Raw genomic sequence first — 24373 nt, 5'->3', positions numbered from 1 at the left:
TTCCACAGATGTTCAATTGGATTCAGGTCTGGCTTGCTGGGCACTTAAGGACATTCACATACTTTTTCCAAAACCATTCCTTTGTTCTCTTGGCTGTGTGCTTCGGGTTGTTGTCATGTTGGAAGGAAAACCATTCCTTTGTTCTCTTGGCTGTGTGCTTCGGGTTGTTGTCATGTTGGAAGGTAAACCTTCACCCCAGTCTGAGCGCTCTGGAGCAGGTTCAAGGATCTGCTGACAAACATCCCCACAGCATGATGCTGCCACCGCCAGCTTCACTGTCGGGATGGTATTAGCCTGGTGACGAGCGGTGCCTGGTTTCCTCCAGACATGACGCTTGGTATTCAGGCCAAAAAGTTCAATTTTGGTTTTATCAGACCAGAGAATCTTGATTGGTTTGAGAGTCATCTAGGTGCCTTTTGGTAAACTCCAAGCGGGCTGCCATGTGCCTTTTACTACGGAGTGGCTTCCATCTGGCTACTCTACCATAAAGGCCTGATTGGTGAAGTGTCGCCTGGATTGTTGAACTTCTGATAAATTAGCACAAATGTCTGAAAACCTGTTTTCACTTTGCCATTATGGGCTATTTTGTGTAGAATTTTGAGGGGTAAAAATTAAGTCAATCTATTGTAACGTAATACGTTATAAACGTGGAGAAAGTGAAATGGGTGCGCAGACTTTCTGGTTTGACTGTATAGGCTACTCACTGCACATTAGATAGTAAGCTACCTTTACAATTCACGACGTGAATTGATCATGATTCCTTATGGATTATACTTATAGCCATGATCTCAGAATCCTGGAGTAAAGTCGTGTTAAAGCTTTGACCTCTAGTCTATTTCATCACAGACCAATAGCATACTAACCTATACTACACATGGCCCTGTGGTCAGTTTCCACTGTACAAGTGACTTTGCACTTTAGCCACTACCAAACGAACTATCATGCGTGAGATTTGAGGATAAGCTAAACCAGGCAGTGGCTGAAGCCACCGAGCTACAGTGAGAGTCCGTGAGTCTTATGGATCCCCATAAACAGGGATTAGTCTAAGCTCTTCATCGGCTGTGGTTCAGTGCCATCACTCAACCTCATCACTCAACCTCATCATGCTGCTCTGTCTTGCATGAACACCGCTACAGCAAACAGGCACTGGAGTTGACTAGGACACTTTCAGATTTAATGGGGACTTTTTGGACAGAACGGGTTTGTACAGGGCCTACAAGACTTATTACTTTATCTCCATTTCCACCTCCATGCACAGCACACACACACACACACACACACACACACACACACACACACACACACACACACACACACACACACAGGTCTGAAAAAATACTAATAAATAAACACACAAACACCCTCTCTCTCTCTCTCTCTCTCTTTCTTTCTCTCATCCATGCACACACATGCGAACGCACGCACACACACAAACACGTGCACACGCACGCACGCGCGCACACACACACACACACACACACACACACACACACAGTATATTAGTATCAATCATAAACTCTCTGTTCCTCATCTTGACAGGACCATCGGGGTCAGTAGGATGACTATAAGGTCTAGGGTGGAGCGGTGAGCGGGAGGTAATCCCTTCTCCCTGCCACGCAGCCACTCCCACCGACGGGCTCTCTGCTCGCCCGCTGAGCTTGAGTTGTCTCTGATGCTGCAGCTACTGTAGTCGCTCCATCTCCAGGAACAGCAGTCATGGCGACAGTGGTCCAACCGCTCACTCTGGATCGAGGTAAGACGCACAACCATTACATTTGCTTTTCTGATAGATTATTTATGTTTCCTAGAATTTAAGCGACGACGCCTGATTTGACGTTGAATCGCAAATAAGGTTTTAAGGCGGGCTTTGATTTAAATTTCTACACGATTCGTCCGCGTGTCTCTCCAGTGTCGGATAGCGGTTTATTTGGAATAAAATGTCCAAAGCATCTGTTGGTGCGTGCGTCCATCCTGCACAATGTAACAGTAGGCTACCACTGCGCCTCTCCACTATCTATGGACAAAACGCGTTTTAAATTAATAGAGTTCTAACGTCACTGGATATGAAATGCGTGTATTATATATTAGGTAACATCCCGGACAACATCAGGAGAAACAAATCACACGCTGCTTGGTCTGTGGATGAGATTACGCGTTGGTACAATTCCAGTTAGCTGGAGACAGACAACTTCTGGATGCGTAGTGGGCTGAAGGTGGAAAGAAGCTCTTGGACGATATTCTCTGACAAGCTAGTAAAATGACCTGGACTGCGAGCCTGCATCTTACCTATAGCACCTGTCCTGTAGGAAGAAAAACTGAATTCGAACTCAATCCACATTATCCTATTTGGACGTCCTTTTCTGTGATGTGCGCGCATATATTATATTAGACTGTATAATTATAATAGATGGTGACCAATAAACGCACTGCGTGCCATATTTAGTCATAGGGTTTGCATCTACAACCATTAATTCACCATCCGTTTGGTATAGCTTTGACGTTTGGTTTTAATCCCTTCCCTTCAGATAACCCCACGACCTAAACGTGGACATGCGATAAACTATGGGCGGGCTGTGTGACTATAGTGCACTACCAAGGAATACAGAGCGTAAAAACGTATCTGGCGTTGAGAAGGTGTCAGCGACGAGAGGGGTGGTGTTAAAAATAGAGTAAGGAGATACTTATGGAATCCATGCCAAGTAAAACGAAAACAAGCTGAATGATTGCAAAAACAGCGGTAGCCTAACTCTATACTGGTCAACTTGGATCAATATAATGTAGACATTCTAGAAACATGGTATCTTTGCAGTCTACAATTAGTCAAATTACGTTATTTTGAGTCCACTGCAATACTGAACATGATTACTCAGTCATTTTACTATGAGCTATTGCGTGACCTATAGAGAAAGTGATAGGCTATATTATCTATATGTCCAGTAGACAGCATACATACAACACTTCAGTTCAGCTGTGTAGCACTGCAGGTTGCATAACATAAACATTCCCATTGGAATTAATTACAGTTACTTTAATGCCCAGGAGCTATGTATTGATGTATAATCTCAGTATACTGGAAGCCCTCTAAAGCAGATATGCCCCCACTAATCTGATCATGAATGAGGAGTGTAGGGGTAAGACAGAGTGAGCATACAATAAATAAACAAGGCAATCGCAGAGTCCTCCCACGACTTCTCTCTCAAAGAATTCTGTAATAAGGCATAGATTTCTGTCATAAAGACTCTACTGATGAACTGGTTATCACGTGACTGCGGCCAAGTCTTTCTTCTCGGCCAAATAATGGCAGCATTCATTCACTTAACCATTATTTGGATATGAGACATTTGCAGAGACAGTGAGTCAAATATGACAGTATATTCAGGTTGTTGCAAATGCATACAGATCCAACAGATATGTTTAGCAGTTGCTGGCTTGCTACAGTATGGAAGCAATTATCGTTGCATATAAGTCACAGTTAACATACAGAAAAGCAATAACCAGACTCTAGTCTACTTAGAGTGGGTGTTGCCACAAGCAAAAAAAACACTGTAAAAGCTCATGAAACAATTGCTTGTTTTTTGTGGGGCACAAGTGTCAGGAGGAAAAACACACGCAAACACACACACACACACACACACACACACACACACACACACTGAGTGCACTGGGTGTTATTGGTGTGTTCCCAAGGATGTGACAGGCTGGTGTTGTGGGGTCACATTGGGGTCACTGGAATTCGTCTTAGACTAATCAACTGCCCTGCTTGAGTCAGATGAGCTTGTGTTTTATGAGACTGAATGCTCTTTCTAGGAGAGAGAATACAAGCCCACACAGCTTATGATGCACGCCTAGCAATATGTTCACGCCTGCTGTAATTGAAGAGAGAAATTGAGAACGAGCGGGGCTTAAAACCATGGCATCTAATTATATATAGATAATTCTTATTGAGAAACTTAGAAGACAGGACTTCAAAAATGCCATAGCCTGCATGCCGGATGAAGTGTTATCGCCTCACTTCAGGCTGTGACCTTTGTGGGAGAGTTTTTCTCTGAGTTAGAGGCCCTCTGTGAGCACAATGTTTGTCAGCATTCTTATTGAGCGGTGTAAGGAGCCCCAGAGAGACCCCCAGGTATCCTCACAGTCTAAAAGTTGGCTTTATAGATCGAGGCTTTCTAGACATTTCGGTGAACAACCTCGAAATCAATGCTTTTTGATACCTTACTTGCATGGCTGTTTAGTACAGAAATCAAACAGACTTCTCTGGTGATAGGGAAGCTAGTGCACGAAACAGGATGAAGCATAATACAAACCAGGTAGAGACACTATGCTGCTATGCTGCAATGCTACTGTAGAATGCATCTTTAATCACTACAAAACCACCCCCATTCCTGAACATTGCCAAACCACGATTTTATACAGTATCATGTTTTGTGCGATAATATACAGCTGATGGATTACAGGCAAGGCTTTAAGCCAGCGATGTCGTCAATAAACCCACTATTTAGAATGGAACAGCTCTGCGTACGCATAAATTAGACACACAAAAAGTTCAAAGACTGATTTGTCTGAGATGGACGTCATCAGTCAAGACCAGGAATACAAAAGCAGAGCGTAAAGTGTAAAGTCATTGGCGTCTGTCTACCTTAAATCCCCCTCCAGCAGCCATTAGCCTATGGGAGTGATTTATGCGGCCTCTATAGTCTGAAAAGTCACGGTAGGGCCAATTAGTGCTAATTCGGCCGGCGTGGTGGGATTGATAAAGTGAGGCATGTCCACTTAAAACGCTCCCATTGCGGAGTTGGCCTGGTGGCTGGCAAGCTCCCACTGTGATGTTCCACTCAGGACCCCGAGCTGTTGTTCTGTTGGGCACAAAGGCTAAAGGTGAAATTGTGGAGTGGCAGATGGCAAGCTGAAGCACTCTCCAGGGCAACCTATTGTGGCATGTAATCCTGATAGGATGTCTTAAGACTACAGAGAGGACACTAGGAAAGAAACAAAGAAAGAAAAAGAACAAATCAGAGCAGTGTTTGCTACGTGAGAGAACATTATCTTGTCAAGGCCTTAGAAGGTACAGCCTTAGAGAGAACCGAAGAACTCCCTTTTAAAATAAATTGCATTCTACTCTCCATTTTTAATTGTGACCATTCCCACGACTTAATGAGCCAAGTTAGGCAGTTGGACGTATTTATTTACACGACTTCCTTTTTGTATAAATTACTTGCAGCAGATATCGGAAATGCATTACATCCCACCATGGCCTCTACATCAACAGCCTAATCATCCAGGGAATTTGGATTGCAGCCCAGTGTGCACACGGCCCAAAATTAATGTGTTAAAAACTTTTAACGAAGCACTGAAACCATCGTTGCTTTCACTGTCATTGCCATCGTTGCCTCCGCGCTCTCTCGCCAGTCGGTGAGTGATGACGCTGACCTTTGTTAATCACAAGCACTTGTTAAAGGCTGCATAACCAGAGGCAGCGCTTCAGAGAGCTAGTCTGCCCTCGTCCCTGGCAATGCATCACAGAGACACACTCCCCCACAACAGAAGCACTGGGAGGCTGTGATGTCGTGGCTCTTGAGTTTGTGTGTGACACATACAGAGTGATGGCCGTATCATCGCAACCTGCCATCAAAGTGGAGCAGAGACCAGAGCCAAAGCTGAGATTTCTTCAGTCTGATGCACAATTGAAAAGCTTCTTATTCTCCAAGTGGTGAACATTTTGGACGTTGTACAATTTGGCATTGGAAGATTGCAAGATGTGAACCAAGCAGCTAGTTCATCATTCATGTGTTGCAACTGCTGTCTGATATATCATTTTGTTCTGTCTGCCAAAGATAAAAGTTTGATATATGAGAAACAACTGAAATACATTCACATTTCCTGTCATTCATTTTGTTGACATTGACACTGGTCTGTGATGAATGTATTGTAATGTAGGTTTTTGGAGGATACATCACACAGTTTTCAATAACCCTTTCACAGAGTTAGATAAAGATGTGCTAAATAGCTGTCAGGGTGAAAGTGGATCATACAGTAATGATCTTTCTGCGTATTTTAGTGGTGCGTGTGTGTCTTGTGTGCGTGTATGTGTGCATATGTATGTGTGTTGGTGGTGGTGGTGGTAGTGGTGGGGGGGGTACTTTCACAGATGTTGGGCGCATCTGAAACCCTTGAATCTCCTCCAGAGTTGGCTATGGGCCGGGTGGGGAGTCTAATATTAAATCTCTGTGGACATAGTGCCACCGCATCTGGAGGCAACTCTCTCTACCAAGTTCTAGAAGTGTCCAACGAGCCCAGTGATTGGGAATTCTATGGTGAGTCGGCCTAGTGCTGGACCCTCATCGAGCACGCTCACAAATGCTCACAGTCAAGATGGAATAAGAAGGTGGAGCACCGAAGATGCTGCTGATCTGTTTCTTACTGATGGGTGGGTGGTAGCTAGCGCAGGAGGGATCACATGTCCTATGTGTTTACCTTCAGTACAGTAGTTACTCATAGATCTGTGCCGCCCAACAGGCCACAACATGTGGGCGATGAGGGTATTCTTAGTGTTGCTGTGAAGGCTTCCCTTTTATTGTTTTGTTTACTGAGCCAAAGGTTATCATAGATCATTGTTTTTCTGTCTTTCATAGCAAGCCTTATACAGTATTCATTGTTTGTGTGTTTACTTGGACAAATAGACTTCCTGGGGGGGGGGAGATTAGGGTATGATTAGGCCAGCACCATTTGTGTTTTGTTTATCTTTCAGAATTAAACGGGTCTAAACTATTGCTTAAATAATGTCCAGTAATACAGTAGACAGTCAAAATGCTTGTGTTGGTTTCCTGTAAACTTTATCATCACTACCTGTGGTTAATTCAGAAGATTGTTGTTCAAAAAAGATTTGTTTACCAAACTCATGTTAAAAGACTTGCTTTGTGTCAGGGGAGTGCAACTTGAAAGCACCAAAAACAGGGAATGAAAAATGTAACAAAAAAAGCAGAAACTGTACATGCTAATCTTTGAAGTGAGCCTGGACATTCCTGGCCTAATCAAATCTCCTGATGTGAAAGGAAGAAATTGGTATTAATGAGCAAGCGAAAACAAAATAGAAGAGGGGACAGATCTTGACCCTCGTTTAATGAGGAGTAAAAGCTCTATAAAACTCTGTCTGGCAGGCAGGTGTCCTGGCTGTTTGGAACAATACCATGCAGCGCATATTACCGGCTGCTCATTAGCGATGAGCTAACTTTGTTCTTCTCAATATGGGAAAGACAAAAGACCTTATTCACCTTGTCTCAGTGGCCTGTGTGGACTTTATGAGAAGGGTTTGAAGAATTGATCGAGCGTGATTAAAAAAATAAAATAAAAATCTCACAAGGGTTTAATGGAAAATGTAATGTAGTGAGGAATCTACTTATACAGAAGCCCTCAATGTTCTGAACACTCTCAGGTTATATCTGGGTTTCTCAGTACCAGGAAGCTGGGGCTCACCAGGGGTGTATGCCGTTGTTCTAGCAAGAGCACACGCGCACACACACACACACACACACACACACACACACACACACACATACACACACACACACACACACACACACACACACACACACACACACACACACACACACACACACATTTGATTCAACTAATCAGCAGTCTAGGATTTTGTGGTTATTTGGATTAACTCAACACAAAATCAAGGCTGTGACAAAAACCTGCACAGCATGCACCTCATCTCCCTCCCATGCAGGGTTGTAATGGCAAACCTGGCAACCACCCTGAGAAGGAACAGCCGTCCTCCTGCTTAACTGGACATACTACACCCAGACTCTGGTTTAGAGAACATCATGTCTGATACTATCAGATACTCACAACACTGGGGTCGTCATTACAGGTTGAGCAGGGATGATGAATGTGCTAAGAGCATCTCCCTGACAACACACATCCCTTGCCAAACATGACATGCCAGTAGAATGTGTCTTGCACAAATATCAGTCTGTGTGACCTTGTATGTTTCTTTCTCATCATCCAACATGACCACCAAACTCCTCCTGTTTAAGAAATAGCCTTGCTCTCTCTAGCTCCAGTCAGCTAGCCAGCCTGTCTCCTAGCTCCATGATCAGGAGACCAGTCAGGCTCTCTGCCTGGCCGGCCCACTGCGTTGACTTTCCCAGCATTCTTGGAGGTGGGGGTGGGGGTGGGATGTTTATAAACACATGTCCAGTGTGCCACAGTCCTCTTGGTGTTGTAGCACTACACAAAGCAGCGCTGACTCAAACTGGAGAAATAGTGTTGCAGGTGGTCATGTATAAGATACAATGAACTTGAATAATCCCTGGGTGGGGGTGGGGGGTTTGGACAGAGCAGAGAGTAGGGAATAAACATAATAGAGCACAATACTTATATACATACCACATGCATAACACATAGGATATATATATACATACAATCTGTATACAGTAGATATAATAATACACATACAGTACATACATACATATATACATACATACATACATACATACATACATACATACATACATACATATATACATACATACATACATACATACATACATACATACATACATACATACATACATACTGTAAAAACTGTACATGCACACATCCACAACACTCAGACACTGTTATAGAGTCTGATGGCTGCCGGCACAAAGGAGCGCCTGAACCGTTCTGTGTTGCACCTGGGTGGGATGAGCCTGTGGCTGCAGGTGCTACCCATCTGCCACAGCTCACCATGGAAGGGATGAGCTCACCATGGAGGGGATGAGTTCACCATGGAGGGGATGAGCTCACCATGGAGGGGATGAGAGGGGTAGTGTTTACACCTAGCCCCTGGTTTTCTGGTAGGCTATCATTTGATTTCCCCCAATGACTAAAATATTAAAGGAGGATCTTAGTGAACCGATTACTGGTAGCAAGCCAAGTCTGATTTATTCAACCACTGCAGTAGCTGAGTGCAAACTGTGCCATTACACCATTTCAACAGCCTTGACAGACAGAATAAGAGGCCGACATATGCACACTATCAACCCAATTGCTTTCATTTGGTGTTTCTAAGCCAGCAGCTGATGGGTGATGATTGAGCCCCACATTCCCTCCTCCCCGCCGCCCGTCTCTCAGGAGCCCTTTTTTGACGGCGCTGTCATGGCGGGAACCTCGCGCCTTTATCACCACAAGACGTTCTGTATAAAAATGCATTGTCACGGAGTGGGGGGATAGTTTGTTGCTCCTTGCATGCTGGCAGCGGAGGTAGGCTACTGTAGTAATATTGCCGAATATGTCTGTGTATAAATGGGAACAGTGCGGGGGTGTGACACTTTGATGATTTTTCAGTGAGAAGAGATTTGGGAGAAACGAGCGACGTGCTCTTTTCTCAAAACGTAAACAAGGGTGTTCTACTCTACTGGCTTTGCGAGTCCTTTGCGAGAGGAAGTAGGCAGGATGCTACTATTCAGTTAATTCTGCATTTAGCCCACTTCTGAACAGATTGGTGTCATTCAAACAACTAGGAATTAGTCTACTTATAAACCAAGTTAAGTAAGTACTAAGACAATTTTGGGTTTAGCGGACTCAGTCATAGGCTAAATGCAGCCAAGCCTGCAACTAGGGCCCCTACAGCTTGTTTCATTGAGTAGGGTGTATCTGCAGATATCCCCTGTTGGTTTCATTTGACAACTAGCGAACGTTGTGTGTTTGGGTCACGCCTCTCGATTTCCGGATTGCCGGCATATATAAAATCACACATTATGCCCGCTTTCTTTGGTTCAGTATATAAACAAACAAAGCCAGAAAACTGAGGTGTCTTTAATACAGTAATGCAGCGGGATGTCTTTATATGAAATGAATCGGCCCTGCTCCCTGCCCTCATTCAGGGGCTAGGCACTTAGGGACGGGGAACGAGCTAGACGCCGGTGTCGCCGCCTTTAACTCATGGCGTAATGGGTTTGCTTTGAAAGGTAGCCTATCTACTGTAATGCCCGCCGGTGCCCTCATAGTGCCAGGAACCGTCTGCCGCCCTTGAGCAGGATCAGGATTCCTGCCATCGTGCTCCTCCACCCCCTCACTCTTGCACGCTGAGCTGGCTCATGCCTCTCTCTCTCTCTCTCTCTCTCTCTCTCTCTCTCTCTCTCACCACCCCCCTGGCCTTGTCCAAGCTATTTCCATTCTCCGCCCTATCGATTCGCTTCATAGTCTTTCTCAGAGCTCTTCTGTTAATGTAATTCAATGGGTGGGTCATATTTTTTCCTTTCTTCCCCTCTCTCTCTCTCTCTCTCTCTCTCTCTCTCTCTCTCTCCCTCCCTCTGTCTCCGGTTCAGACGTGGCCAGGGCCATCGAGCTGCTGGAGAAGCTGCAGGAGACCGGGGACGTCCCGGGTCATAAGCTCCAGTCTCTGAAGAAGGTGCTGCAGAGCGAGTTCTGCACGGCCATTAGAGAGGTGAGTCACCTGGACACCGCGGGTCCAATCATGACCCCTCCTGCCCTACCAGGTCATGTGACTACGCCGGAGAGGGAAATGGGCCACGGGTCGCGGAATACTGATGAGTCTCTCAGAGGACAGTAGAATTCCCGGTGCTTATCGAATGTTAATGACCTCTAAATGGGGTCACACTCTCCTCAAGTCAAAAGCTCAGATCTCTCACATGAAGAGGAGACACAGCATGAACAGAGATGGAAGGATGGATGGATGGATTACATTACATTACAGTCATTTAGCTGATGCTTTTATCCAAACTGACTTACAATAATTGCATTTAACATAGGAAAAGCCAATGTACTACCACTTGCCAGAACTCAGAAGTGGATGGATGGATGGATGGATGGATGGATGGATGGATGGATGGATGGATGGATGGGATGGATGGATGGATGGATGGATGGATGGATGGATGGATGGATGGATTGGATGGATGGATGGATGGATGGATGGATGGATGGATGGATGGATGGATGGATGGATGGATGGATGGATGGATGGATGGATGGGCAGGCCGGCAGACAGACAGACAGACAGACAGACAGACAGACAGACAGACAGACGGAGCAAACACCAGAACTCTTTTAAATTGGACACCCTAGTCAGTGCCATTGGGTGGTCGGGGAGATTAGTTCTGATGATTGCAATTGTCTTCATTAACTTTGCACATTCTGTATATAGTAGGCTACTTTATATTAAAATGTGTTTACATTTATTTGTATTTTATGTATTTTGTATATAGTTTTTTGAGATTAGTCTCACAATGAAAAGTGCTTTGTAAATAAAATGAATTATTATTTTATTTTATAATAAACGAAAGTGTGGATGCAGAGTGAAAATATTGGAGAGTTAGGACAAAGTATCCAATACTGTATATGACAGTGATGTCTTCCTCTATGCCGGAATGAATGAATGAATGAATGAATGAATGAATGAATGAATGAATGAATTAATTAATTAATTAATTAATTAATTAATGGCACTGACTGATGATCATAACAGTATGGTAAGAGGCTGTAGGAGACTGTGAGGTATCCATAGCTATGGTATAGGGGAAGCAAAGTAAACTGCTCAGACTGGCAGTGACTCAGTGGAATGCCAGCGACCTGGCCTGTGAGCGAGGCCGAGGCGGTTGAGACTGGCACAGCCTGGTGGGGATAGCTTTATCTCTGTGCCAGTCCCGGTTGACTGGGACACTGGCGCACTGACCCTGTCCGAGAAGGGTTTCAATAACAGCTGGCCAGCTGAGAGCAAAAAGAGAGTGAGAGAAAGAGAGAGAGAGAGAGCAAAAAAACACTTCAACTACTATCAGCTACTAGCAGTCACCAGGGAAACCGGGGGAGAAGAGCCGGGGTTGGTTGACTGGTTGGAGTGGCTATGGTTTTGACATCCACGCTCCAATTTCAGGGGGCTGTGTGAGCTGAAATATCACCGTGGTGCAAAATGGCCTCTCCTAGGGTTCTGACTGCCAGAGGGCTGGTTTGAAAACTAGTGGTTGTGGCGTCGGCCTGGATTATCACTGTTATTACAGGGGCGCCGTCAGTACACGTGCTGTGCAACATACTGTGGCGCAATGTACTGTAGCATGAACAGCTGTATCTTCCAATTATCAGATGAGTTCAGAAACAGCCTTTCTGAGACAGAAGATGAGATGAGTCGCTGCGTGGGGGAGCGTAGCAGAGCATAGTAATTACAGATAGACATGTAAAGGTTAGGTTTTTTGTAGCAGACAAAGTTTGTCCATTTTGATCGTCGGGAACAACAAAAAGCCTTGGAGTGACATAATTGAAGATCAGCGATTTGGCATCTGGTACACCCTGCGACACCCCGACGAAAAGTCTATAATGTCAGAATTTTTTGTATTTTCCTGCCTAGTCTGACTTCTCCTGCGACCATGCCTATGGCGTACCTTGATGGTGACAAATAGGATGACAGTGTTCTTAACATGTTAACACATCCGTAACCTCAAGTTCTCCTTGAAGAATAGACAGCCCATTATTTTTCTTCTTATGACCCGAATTCCGACTCCTTGGCAGAATCCCACTCCCCTTCGCATTTAGTTCGATCTGCACTCTTCTTCTGACAAAACGAGTGTTTATAGTTTCTACCACTCGGCAAAGACCGGGACATCACAAGACGAGCAACTTGTCACAAAAATCAAGGCTACTTTAGGTTTTAATATGACCACATCTCAATGCGAACCTGTGGCTAGCTACTGCTATAACATCCACGATAATAAACTATGAGAGCACTTATAATAGCCAGGTGCCAGAATAGCCAGAAAGGTCTGCTGGCTTGCATACGACCGGATGTAGTAGGACATCCTGGTACTTTTGCCATACTGCATGCTATGTATCGGGACATACTACATCATGTTTTGGCATACTATATAGCATGGAAGTATGCGATCGGAATGCAGCCAAGGTCTTTTTCTCCTTACATTTCCCTTCCTCTCCTCCCAGCAGCCAATGGGATTGTGACAGCCACCACACCCACCGTCACAGCAGTACTGTACTTTCCCTGCAGCCTTTGGTAGACTACTCAGCTGACACGCAGACAGCGCCTCCATGATTGGATTTCTCTGAACCACATCAATTTGCCTTTATAATTGAATCATATTAACATCAGACTCCGCCCTGTCTAACCTGTCTGACCTCCTTACACTTAACATCATCCAGAGAAGAGTCACCTTCCCCCAGAGAAAACAGTATTGGGTTCACCTGTATTCCTTCCCATTAAATGGAGATGACCTACGCTGAACTGTAGCTGGGCCCCGATGTCAGATATTCCATTAGCTATTTCATGGCTCCCCCCTCCTCCTACTCCCCACTCATATCTGCTGAAAGAACCAATTTCACAGCCTGATGGGTGGACATAGAATCCAACATGGCCGCCTTTCATCACCCCTGTACAGTAGGGTGGCCACTGGGCTGAAAACGATTATCCACACTGTCAACAGGGCTAATCACCAAACATGAAACATGGGCTCTGGGATGGGAGGGTGCCTGGTGATATGGGGTGGGGGGGAAACCCTGATAGGAGAAGACCGTCCTGCTAAGCAGCGAGAAAGACAGGCAGGAACCCGACGTGGAGTTAGAAGAGCTATGCTCTTCAGAAACATGTCTTACGGGGGGGTGGGGGTGTGTCTCTGTGCTCAGGGGGAAGTCGCCCTCCATCAAGCTGAATGAGTCGTCAGAGTCGGTCAGCCTTGGGAGCGGAAAGAGAAAGACAGGCGAGAGTGTAGGAGAGCTAAACCAACTGGAAACCACGGCGAGACAGAGAGAGAGCGAGTTCACAGCGGCATGGTTAACCTAACGCTGTGCATATTAATGGGAGTCAATGCACTGGGATTACAAAAATGCAAATTTCTACCTTACTACCTTTTATCAAAAACGAAGGCTCGTAATTTCCATTCCTGTACAGGTAAATACTTCATTTTGAACGTGTAAAAAAGGAGAGGATCTGTCTGACAGAGTCAGGCTTTTGTCTGAGCTCATTTACTGTGAGCCATGCATGAGGATGAGAAGAACTTCATTTAATAATAGAATATTATCTTTTAATTTCTCGCTGATGAGAGAGGGAGGTCTGTGAAAAGGCGTTATAAAGCGTTCCACTGCCTCAGCTCGGCGACCCCGAGGAACACTGTCAGACCAAGACAGGAGATGTGTCCGCCATGCGCTCCTCTCCTCTTCATGTTTGCCTTCTCTCTCTCTCTCTCTCTCTCTCTCTCTTTCTCGCTCTCCCTCTCTCTCCCTGTCTCTACCCCTGCCTCTCTGTACCTCTTATATTCTTCACACCTTTTGCCCATTCACACATTCTCTGTCTCTCCCTCTTCTCTCTCTCTCTCTCTCTCTCTCCTCCCCCCCCTGGTCTTTCTGACTGAGTGGAGGTACAGAATCAAGGACAGGCAGCTCGCTCGACCATCATTCTCATAGCCACCACACAGAGAGGTCCAGAGACAGGAAATGGATCTAGGTCAATGTGCGCCCTCCTCTCTGTGGCGAAAGACCAGTGAAGTGAAGAAGACAGCGAGACAGGAGGGGTGGAGAGAGAGAGGGAGGGATGTTGAAGACCCTCTATCTCCAGGGCGTTTCTTCTCTTCTGTCCCCTGCTGCCACTCCTGTTGCTGTTTGTCTTCTCCCTTCTCCTGTACTGTTACCACTCTGCCTGCCCCCTCTAGGCTCTCTCTCTCTCTCTCTCTCTCTCTCTCTCTCTCTCTCTCCACCCCTCCTGTCTCGCCGTCTTCTTCATCTCTCTCTCTCTCTTCATCTCTCTCTCTCTCTCTACCCTCTCTCTCTCCACCCCTCCTGTCTCGCCGTCTTCTTCATCTCTCTCTCTCTCTTCATCTCTCTCTCTCTACCCTCTCTCTGCCTCTCCGTCTCTCTCTTTCTCTCTCTCTGTCTTGCTCTCTGGAGCAAAATGTACATCTTTAGAGCAGCCACAACACTGAGAGACTGAGGCCAATGGTGTGTTTCTGTGCTGTGGCAGTGTTGGTTCCGATGACATAGGAAAGGCATTTGTCACTACTGTAGACTCCAGTTCCTCTACGAGGCATTGCTGTCCAATTGGGTCGATTGATAGTTATATTTGGATAGTTAAATGTTCCAGTTCCAGTCTATGTTCAGTCTAGTGTGCTCTTTGTGCAGAGCGGTGTCCCCAAGGGCAGTTGATTGATTTTGTTGCTGTAATTCACAACGACACAAGCAAATAAAGGACTCAGTTAGGGAGCTTGGGGTTACTGTTTTGTTGTTCACATGAAATGTTCATCTGTGAGATTTATATACCCATTTATATACATACACAGTATATAATGTACAGTATATTGTCAGTCCATACTGGTGTATACCAATACAAAATATGTAACCGTGATTGATGTGTATTATTCCAGCAACAACAGATAAAACACTTTGTCTCAGAGACAAGGCCTTGCCAAAGCACATTCTGTATGACCACTGAGCTATAGATCCAGTAGCTTTGCTTCAAGAAACGTATACTGAGGTGAGAGCCGAAGAACCATTTTCCCATTACCTAAAAGTATCCAGGCTAAAGATAGCACAGCAACTGACAAAAAATTGTTTTTCCTTCCACGGCACCGAGACACAACAACAAAAGATAGGTCTGTGAAGATCTGAAAGTCATTAAGATTTAATTTCGATTGCATTCTGAATAATTCAGCAGCCGTGGTTTGTAAATCCAATTTGCACATGAATTGATGGACGTTTGTGCATATATTACAGTGGAAATAACTCACTAAAATAATGTGACCTTTATTGCAATTCATGCATTTCCCGGACACAAGCACCCACAAGCTACACCGCTAGCCCCCCACAGGGAACGGACTCAATCACCCACAAGCCCCAGCACACTGCACAGTCTCTACAGGGTACAGTCCATGTTTTAAACGGATTAAAATCAACCTCACCAACTGTAACTAAATTCATCACTCACACATTCATGGATGGATGGATTGTGCCATCTCGTAATAATGACGCCCAGGCAGTTCGTCGGTGTGTGTGTGTGTGTGTGTGTGTGTGTGTGTGTGTTTGTGTGTGTGTGTGTGTGTGTGTGTGTGTGTGTGTGTGTGTGTGAGTGTGTGTGTGTGTTGCCCTCACCGGTGGTATTCTCAAGGGCAAGACTGTCACACCATAGTGTGGTATGAGTGTGTGTGCTTACACACACTCATACATGGTTGGTGCAATGTTTGAGACCAGATGCTGTGTCAATGTTTTTGGTTAGACGTTTCTTCATGACGTCTGGAGTAGAAGTCAAGGTTTATACCTCCCTGTATCTTTTGTCTTGCAGGTGTACCAGTACATGCATGAAACGATCACAGTGAATGGCTGCCCGGATTACCAAGCAAGGGCCACAGCTAAGGTAAATCATGCATTACAGTCATTTAGCAGACACTTTTATCCAAAGCAACTTATAATTATTGCATATAATGTAGGTGGTCAGTGTACAAACTGTACTGTACGCAAATCTGAGCATCTTAGTGTACAGTATGATCTTCTATGGACTTTCCCTTCACACCCAGTATTTCCCTTTCTGCACCCCACATAATCTGATGCTTTGATATACATAAAGACCATGAATATCAATCAATCAATCAAAGCTTTATTTGTATAGCGCATTTCATACCCAGAGGCAACACAATGCGCTTTACAGAGAACAAGGGAGGTGGGCAGACATCCTACCCCTACATATTCCAGAGGGAAGCAAAAAAACAGTATCACCCGGGGGCCAGATAAGTGAGCTGTAAAGAATTCTTCCCTGACCCCTCTCAACAAGGCGATCGAGCAAGCTCCTGGAGTATGTTTGTCTACCGGCTAAGAACATTTATAAAGCAATAAATAACATTAAATTACATTTTCAGAGTAAGAGAGGCTAATAACATCATAGGAGAGACATGGCAAACACTGGTGTATGTCTGTGTGTGCGTGAATATCCGAGTACCTGAAAGGTTTGAAAGCTTCAACGTGAGCTTGGGTTTACATACAGGGTTTACTCATTAGCAGACGATGTTTGCGAACACTTGAGTATTGCTTCCCTAAGCCTCTCATTCCAGTTTCATCTGAGGGGGTATTTTGTGGAGGAGACAGGATGCATTGACAGTGGACTACCCAGCTGTGTGTGTTTGTATGAGAGGACTACCCAGCTGTGTGTGTTTGTATGAGAGGACTACCCAGCTGTGTGTGTTTGTATAAGAGAAAGGGGATGGGGGAGGTGGTAGGTGACATGGGGACATGATAGTTTTTAGTATTCCAGTGGCGGTGTGCTACTTGTTGATAGTACTGGGTGAATATACTCTCCTGCCTTTATCAAGGAGACACATCCTTGAACAACATCCTAAGGGCCATATAATAATGTATTTTCTGAGTGAGAGAAAAAGGAGTATTTACCAAACCTGTAAACGGAAAGCATCCGCCTACGATCTGGACACCACTAAATGGGATGCTGATTGGATGCAACCTTTCTGACCCAGCAGATCAAAGGGGTGAATACATAATTATATTAATAAAAAATCATAATAGCCTAGTTCAACATTATGCAAGACCTATCTGTACGCTTTGAGTGAGAACATGTGGAGATGCAAATAAACTAAATCATTGTTTATAGAGTAGGCTTTTGCATATGTTATTGGCAAGCCTCAAGAAAGGTCAAGTTAACCTTTCCAGACGATGGAAAATCTCTCATTAACTTCAAGAGCAGAACACAAGTAGCAGTGACAGTCACCACCATTAGTAGACCTATTATCCTTCTCAGATTTTGTCCTTGTCAGAAACTTTGTCTGTTCGGTCATTATACGTAAGCACTGACGTGGCGGCATTTACATGGAGCCATGAAATCGCTCGCCTGTGGGGGGTGATTTCAATCAATGGCGTCTAAATGAAACTTTTGAAAGTGGTGCTCTCTGGAGAATGTTTAAAGGTGCTCGGTCGACAATCATGTTTTATCACCTGCCTTATCTCCAAGTTCATCTCAAGTACACTGCTGACCTGAGGGACAGTACTCTGAATAAGATAGTTAATCATAGATGAATCCTTTATGACTATACTGTTCCAGATGGAGTGGTTGGAATACGCTTTGTTTACATCGCTGATAAGAGCGGGTTTCTCCTGAGGTCCTCCTGCGCTCGAGGAAAGCATGGTCCTGGTTGGCGATTAAATGACGGCAGATGTAGAAGTCGCTTTACATAAGCTACTCCACTGTGACTTTACTTGGACCGTTGCCAGTGAGCTTTCGTCTGCCTGCCGCGTCACCCTGGAGTCTTTTCAGGAGTGTTTATAGAAGCCAGCCAGCCATATGGCTCCTTATTTCCCCACTCAGAGGAACTGAGGTAAACTTGTGAAGGTCGATGCGCTGTTGGTCCTGAGAGGCCATGGCATGAGAGAGAGAGAGAGAGAGAGTGAGAGAGTGAGAGTGAGTGAGAGAGAGAGAGTGATAGGGTGAGAGTTGCTCCTGCTTGGTGGTGGTGGGGGGGGATTCATATCTGCCAAGCCGTGAGAGGGAGATTCTTTTTTCCCCTGTGTCTCCGTACCGCCCGGCAGCTTCAAAAGAGGTGGACTCAACAGAGCAGCACCTGTGGTGTGGATCAGCGGGCAGCGAGCCTCCGTCTCCCCCTCCTCCAGGCTCGGCTGACAAGCTCCGGTCTGCTTTGTTTCAAGGATGGCAAGGAGAGGAGCTCCCCAGCCCATGGATCTTAGAGATCTGAGAGAGAGAGAGAGGGAGAGAGAGAGAGAGAGAGAGAGAGAGAGAGAGAGAGTTTCAGTCAGAGGGTGAAAGTTATCTTCCTTCATGTCCAGCTGTAGCAGAGAGGTGCTAATCCTTGTGCTTAGAGAGCCAGAAAACTTCTCACAGGAGCAACAGCCTATAGACGAATAACCTTATGTCTGTTTGGATTTTTGTGGGGAGAACTTGATCAGTAACAGATGTACAGACCATCCTAATCATATTTTGTGTGAATGATATACGTCCCTTTCAAGTACTATCTTTAACATAGTGCTATGGTTAACCCTCTTATGATGTAAAAGTCAGAAGACACAGTACAAGACAGTAACACACCTGTAAATGTAAATATATGGTTATACGTCTGTAGGCCTATCATTCTCAATGCATTATCGTCAGCTTTATTCAAAGTGTAAAACATATCCCCCCCCCCCCCTTTCCCTACAACCTCAGTATCGTCAGACCCGGGTCGAAATACTATTACTACTTGAATATGTTGGATGCTCACCCTTATATCAACCTCTCCACACCCCTCCTGTCCCCTGGCAGGCCACGGTCGCAGCGTTCGCCGCCAGCGAAGGCCACTCCCACCCCAGAGTGGTGGAGCTGCCCAAGACTGACGAGGGGCTGGGCTTCAACGTGATGGGCGGGAAGGAGCAGAACTCCCCGATCTACATCTCCCGCATCATCCCGGGGGGCGTGGCCGAGAGGCACGGCGGGCTGAAGAGGGGCGACCAGCTCCTGTCCGTCAACGGTGTGGTAGGTCCAGACCCAGATTAGATCTGACCATGCCTAATCGTCTAACCGGTTATGTAGCAGCAACGCGATGGTTTTATTTGTCATTTCTCAGGTGCAATGAATGATAAGTCTGGCCTGTTAAATTAGACTATCATTTACTTTTCATAATGTGTTCAACTTTCTCTCTTAACATGCCACTTAGTTTTTGTAAAAGTGCCCAAAGGGTTTATCCTTTCAGAGTCACTCTTTGCCAAGTATAATTACACAATCCTCTAAAGAACGCCATAAAATAAATACCAATTTACTACGCTAGTGTCAGGATGTGCTCTGACTGCAAAACATTGTAAACATTCTTCTACGACCGACACTAAACAAATGTTAACTTCACAAATTTCACTTCACTTCAAACTAAACGTCACTAATGTGCATTCACTGATGTCCTTCGGAATGTTTACCATTACTGTGAGTTTCAAGAGGAAAGATCTCATACAGTACCAAAACATAAGGCTTGCTGAACTAAGCAGAAATACATTAGGCTTCCAGGTATAAACTAAGTGGATAGCTTGTTACCATAAGCAAAATGGAAGCCAGATCTAAACGCTAACTGTAACTAAATTTCTTTTCTTTCTTCAGCTTTCTTAAAAGTATGAGACCAGCTGAAAAGTTAGACTTAAAAGATCAGCTCCTCAATCTGTCACTTTCAAGGCGACTTAAATTAAGGCTAAGCTGGTGTGCTTTCTCTGTCTTTTGCCTCTCTCTTTTTCTTTCTCCTCCCTCCATCTATATCTCTCCCTACCCCCTGTCTCCTTGGCCTCCTCTCTCTCTCTCTCTCTCTCTCTCTCTCTCTCTCTCTCTCTCTCTCTCTCTCTCTCTCGTCCTTCCTCCCCCTCTCTCTCTTCTTTTCTCTGCCTCCATCGGACTCTCCCACCCGTCCTCTTTATATCACTCTCTCCCTCTCTCTCCCCCCGCCCCTCTCTTCTCCCTCTCTCTCCCTTCCTCTTCTCCTCCTCATCCTACCCTCTCTCTCACCCCCTCCCAGAGTGTGGAGGGGGAGCACCATGAGAAGGCCGTGGAGCTGCTGAAGGCGGCCCAGGACAGCGTGAAGCTGGTGGTGCGCTACACCCCCAAGGTGCTGGAGGAGATGGAGGCCCGCTTTGAGAAGCTCCGCACCGCCCGCCGCCGGCAGCAGCAGCAGCTCCTCATGCAGCAGCAGCAGCAGCAGAACCTGGCAACCCAGCAGAACCATATGTCGTAGGTGAGGCTTTTCATTGCTTTAAGGGCGGGGGAGGCCCGGGGGGGGGGGGGGGGGGGCTGGGGGGGACTCGGAGAAGGGGATGATGGACCGGATGGACCAGGTGGATGAGGATAACAGTCAGCGCGGTGCAGTAAGTGCATTTTTGCTCCGTAGGATTAGGGTGGTGTTTACAAAAGCTGCCAAAAGTGGCCATTGGAGAGAGCCTGAGCAGACGGAGAAATCCATTCCGTGTTCTTCACAGCTGAACTATTCTCTGTTCTCCTCCGATATCCAGATTATTCTCTGTTCTCCTCCGATATCCAGATTATTTTCAGTTGTCCTCTGGTTTTTGGGAGGGGCCTAAACTAAGCTGATAGAACAGAAATAGGCTTTTGCAAACATAAGAGTCTTTGGCCTGATAGCGATGCTTCAGGAAGGATAAGATGGCTGGCCTTTTGAGTATATGTTACCATGGATTACATCAAGCGTTTCAATTTTTTATTAAGCTCTTGCTTGCAGTAGATATACTTTTCCTGGGATGAGAACACCAAGCCTTCAGGGAATAGTCTGTACACTGAGCAGTTGGAATACTATCCACGTAACAATAGAATTATTCTACAATGTTATTTCAGTATGTCAGCTGTGTGGCTGTTGAATTATTCAAGCTTAAACCAATAAGCCTTCCTGTTCATTGTGTTGAGGAACAAAATCTTCATCACTCATTCTTTCAATGTATTGTTACTAGATCTGCAATCATTTTATATTTCTCTGAGGTTCATTGTCCAATAGAATTGTAGCCTATGTTCAAAGTCATGATGTGTAAACCGACTCAAATAAAATACAGTACATTCATAAAAAACAATTTTATTCTGGATTCATTTGTCTAGTTCTAGATGACGAATTCAGTGCTGACCAGGTAGCAGAAACTCTATGTTCTGCGATGCTTCCACATATAATTAGTGGTTCTGCCCATGAATCTTCAAGCATGCTCTTGACACCTGAAGGGGGGGTTCAGATCTCCAAGGTAACACCACCTAGGCTAGTACCTGTTTGATAACAAAACCCCCTTGCATGGCTCTCTTGCGCGTGGTGCGGTGGTGCTGGTGGAGGTATTTGGGGGGACTGAGAGGGGGTCAGCTTGTATTAGGGCCAACACGCTGACCACAGCAGTGGGGCACGCTGGCCAAGAGTTCTATGACTATGTGAAACGCATGGACATACAGACTGACAGAGACAGAAGACAGACAGACAGACAGACAGACAGACAGACAGACAGACAGACAGACAGACAGACAGACAGACAGACAGACAGACAGACAAGGGGGCTGCACATCAACGTGTACCAGGGGATAATGTGGAATCTGTGTGTCATGGTCGTCCCCTGACACACTGCCTGGAAACTCTAATGAATACACAGACGCACACACACACGCACATACGCACACACACTCACACACACACACACACACACACACACACACACACATACATACACACACACTCACACACACATACATACACACACACACACACACACACACCCACACACACACACACACACACACACACACACACACACACACACACACACACAGAGAAGTCAGGCACCCCATGCTCTGCTATAATCTCATGAGCAGACACTCAGGGACAATTCATTTACAGGGATTTAGAACATACTTGTGTTGTGAAATGATTGATGAGTGTGTGGTACATTATAAGTTTATTTACTGTATACTCAGACAATCAGACAGGGACTGCTCTTTATATTCAAAGCTAAAAACTCCTTTCTGACACAACTTAAAAAGGAGTTAAAGTGCTGTTTCCCCTTCCACTTAAATTAAGTATCAGTCTGACTGTTCCAGGCCATTGCTCTCAGCTTGTCTTCCATTAATCTGTCAGGTTGTTCCAGAAGAAGAAGAAATGATGGAGACCGGAGAATGAATATCACAGACCATCTCTTTGTGCAAAGGATTCCAAAGGAACCATTCTATACAAGAGAAAAGACTCTCCTCTTTTTCTCTCTCCCTCTCTTGCTCTCTCTCGCTCTCTCTCTCTTTCTCTCTCTCTCTCTCTCTCTCTACTTGTCAGAATACTACCAACAGTTACCAAGCAAAAACTGAGAGAAGTGTGTGTTTGTCCTCAAATGTAAACATTGGTGCTTTTGAAACGTTGCACGATGACTTGGGAGGGAAACTAGGTGGCACTGAAAATACTTTGTTCATTTGTGTGTTTAAGTTGTCCTCTATAGGGTTGAAGATGTAAGAGACCCTTTTCAAAGTTTCCTCACATCCTCTGTGATATTGTTTTTGTTTATTTGTTTTCATCGATTCCTAATTGATTTGACTTGTTTACTGATGTTCATGTTGTCATGTCTTTGTACAGTGCTATTTATATTCATTCTGCTAAGGTGCTTGTGTCCATGTTGAACGATCATCGCTTTTTCTCCTGGTTTGGATAACCAACTCTTTTTTACCTTATATATTGTAGCAAGAAAATATTTTGTATGGAAAACTAGATTTAGCAATAACACACTTCATTTTGGTTTAACATTTCATGTAAAAGTACAGATTATTTAGAGCCATACAAAATGGGGTAGATGCAAACACTAACAATTGTATTGCTAAAGTAAACTGGATCTTATGCACTGTGTGTCATAAGGCAGCTTCTGCCATTAAAAGGTCACTGAGTACATCAGTGCCAATCAAATATATTGCTGATTTAGATTTGGCATGTACAATTATTGTGCAATAACAAAATTTGAATTGTAATGATATGGAGTCATCTCTTCTTATCAGAGTTCTATACAGAGAATACAGTATATAATTTATATAGATTGATTTTAGTTAAATCAACATATTATATTATTATATTATACATATACTTTAAGCATTCCCTTGTCTTTTACTGTATATAATGACAAAACATTTATATATCTATGATCAGAGAGTGATTCATATACTGTATGGTACAAATTTTGTTTATTTATAAATCAGTCTATTTTAAAGTTGATCATATCAGAGTTTTACATCGAAGTTTAATGTTCCATTGAGATATGTGTACTTTGTTGAGCATAATAGGTGATTATTTAAAACGAGTCATAGTATTACTGTTGGTATACAACTCATTAGCATGGTTATAGATTAATCATTCTCCTACATTCGCTATCCACATGAACATGTTGACAATCATTGTAAAGAGACTGTGTGGAATGTTTTAACTATCTATAAGGGACCTCTGTTTTCAACTATTTCTCTCAACCTTTGTATCGTTAGTATAATGACATGGAACCATGTTTAAGTATGATCATTTGCACTGTGGATTCATTGAAAACTATAGAAAAACTGTTTATGATCATCACAGATCAACAGTAGTCATGTATTGGTAGTTCTGTACACTTACATGGTTTCCCCAGTAAGCAAACTGATGTATTTTCTATCTAGTCCCTTTGTCGGTGGGTATTGTAGTACGAGGTCATTGGCATCCATACTGTGTTGAATGTGTGATCCTGACAGTCTAAACCAGGCAGAACAGTTAAGTACTTGGTCCCTCCACCTTTGAGCAGTTCAGCAGACCCATTTTTCTATCTTAACTGGCTGGTTTTCTCTTTCTTATTGACGACTTGCATTTTTGAGACTGGACATGAATCTGTACTTGTGCAGACAACAACAACAGAAAATCCCGGTGATATGCAATTGTTA

General features: G+C 44.5%; 1 protein-coding gene across 1 annotated transcript; it reads left to right on the top strand.

The window, feature by feature from the left end:
* Window positions 1-1716: 1716 nt before the first annotated feature.
* Window positions 1717-20696, top strand: lin7a (lin-7 homolog A (C. elegans); the record flags this gene model as incomplete). Its single annotated transcript, XM_084447925.1, has 5 exons — window positions 1717-1753; window positions 10320-10438; window positions 16280-16351; window positions 19253-19462; window positions 20481-20696. 5 exons carry the CDS (start codon window positions 1717-1719, stop codon window positions 20694-20696), a joined length of 654 nt encoding a protein of 217 aa, XP_084304051.1.
* Between the last annotated feature and the right edge of the window lie 3677 nt (window positions 20697-24373).

Source organism: Borostomias antarcticus (genome assembly GCF_949987555.1).
Source record: "Borostomias antarcticus genome assembly, chromosome: 13".
In the NCBI taxonomy this organism is placed as follows: Eukaryota; Metazoa; Chordata; class Actinopteri; order Stomiiformes; family Stomiidae; genus Borostomias; species Borostomias antarcticus.
Note: the sequence above shows the minus strand (reverse complement) of the source record. Positions and strands in the feature narration are given on the sequence as shown.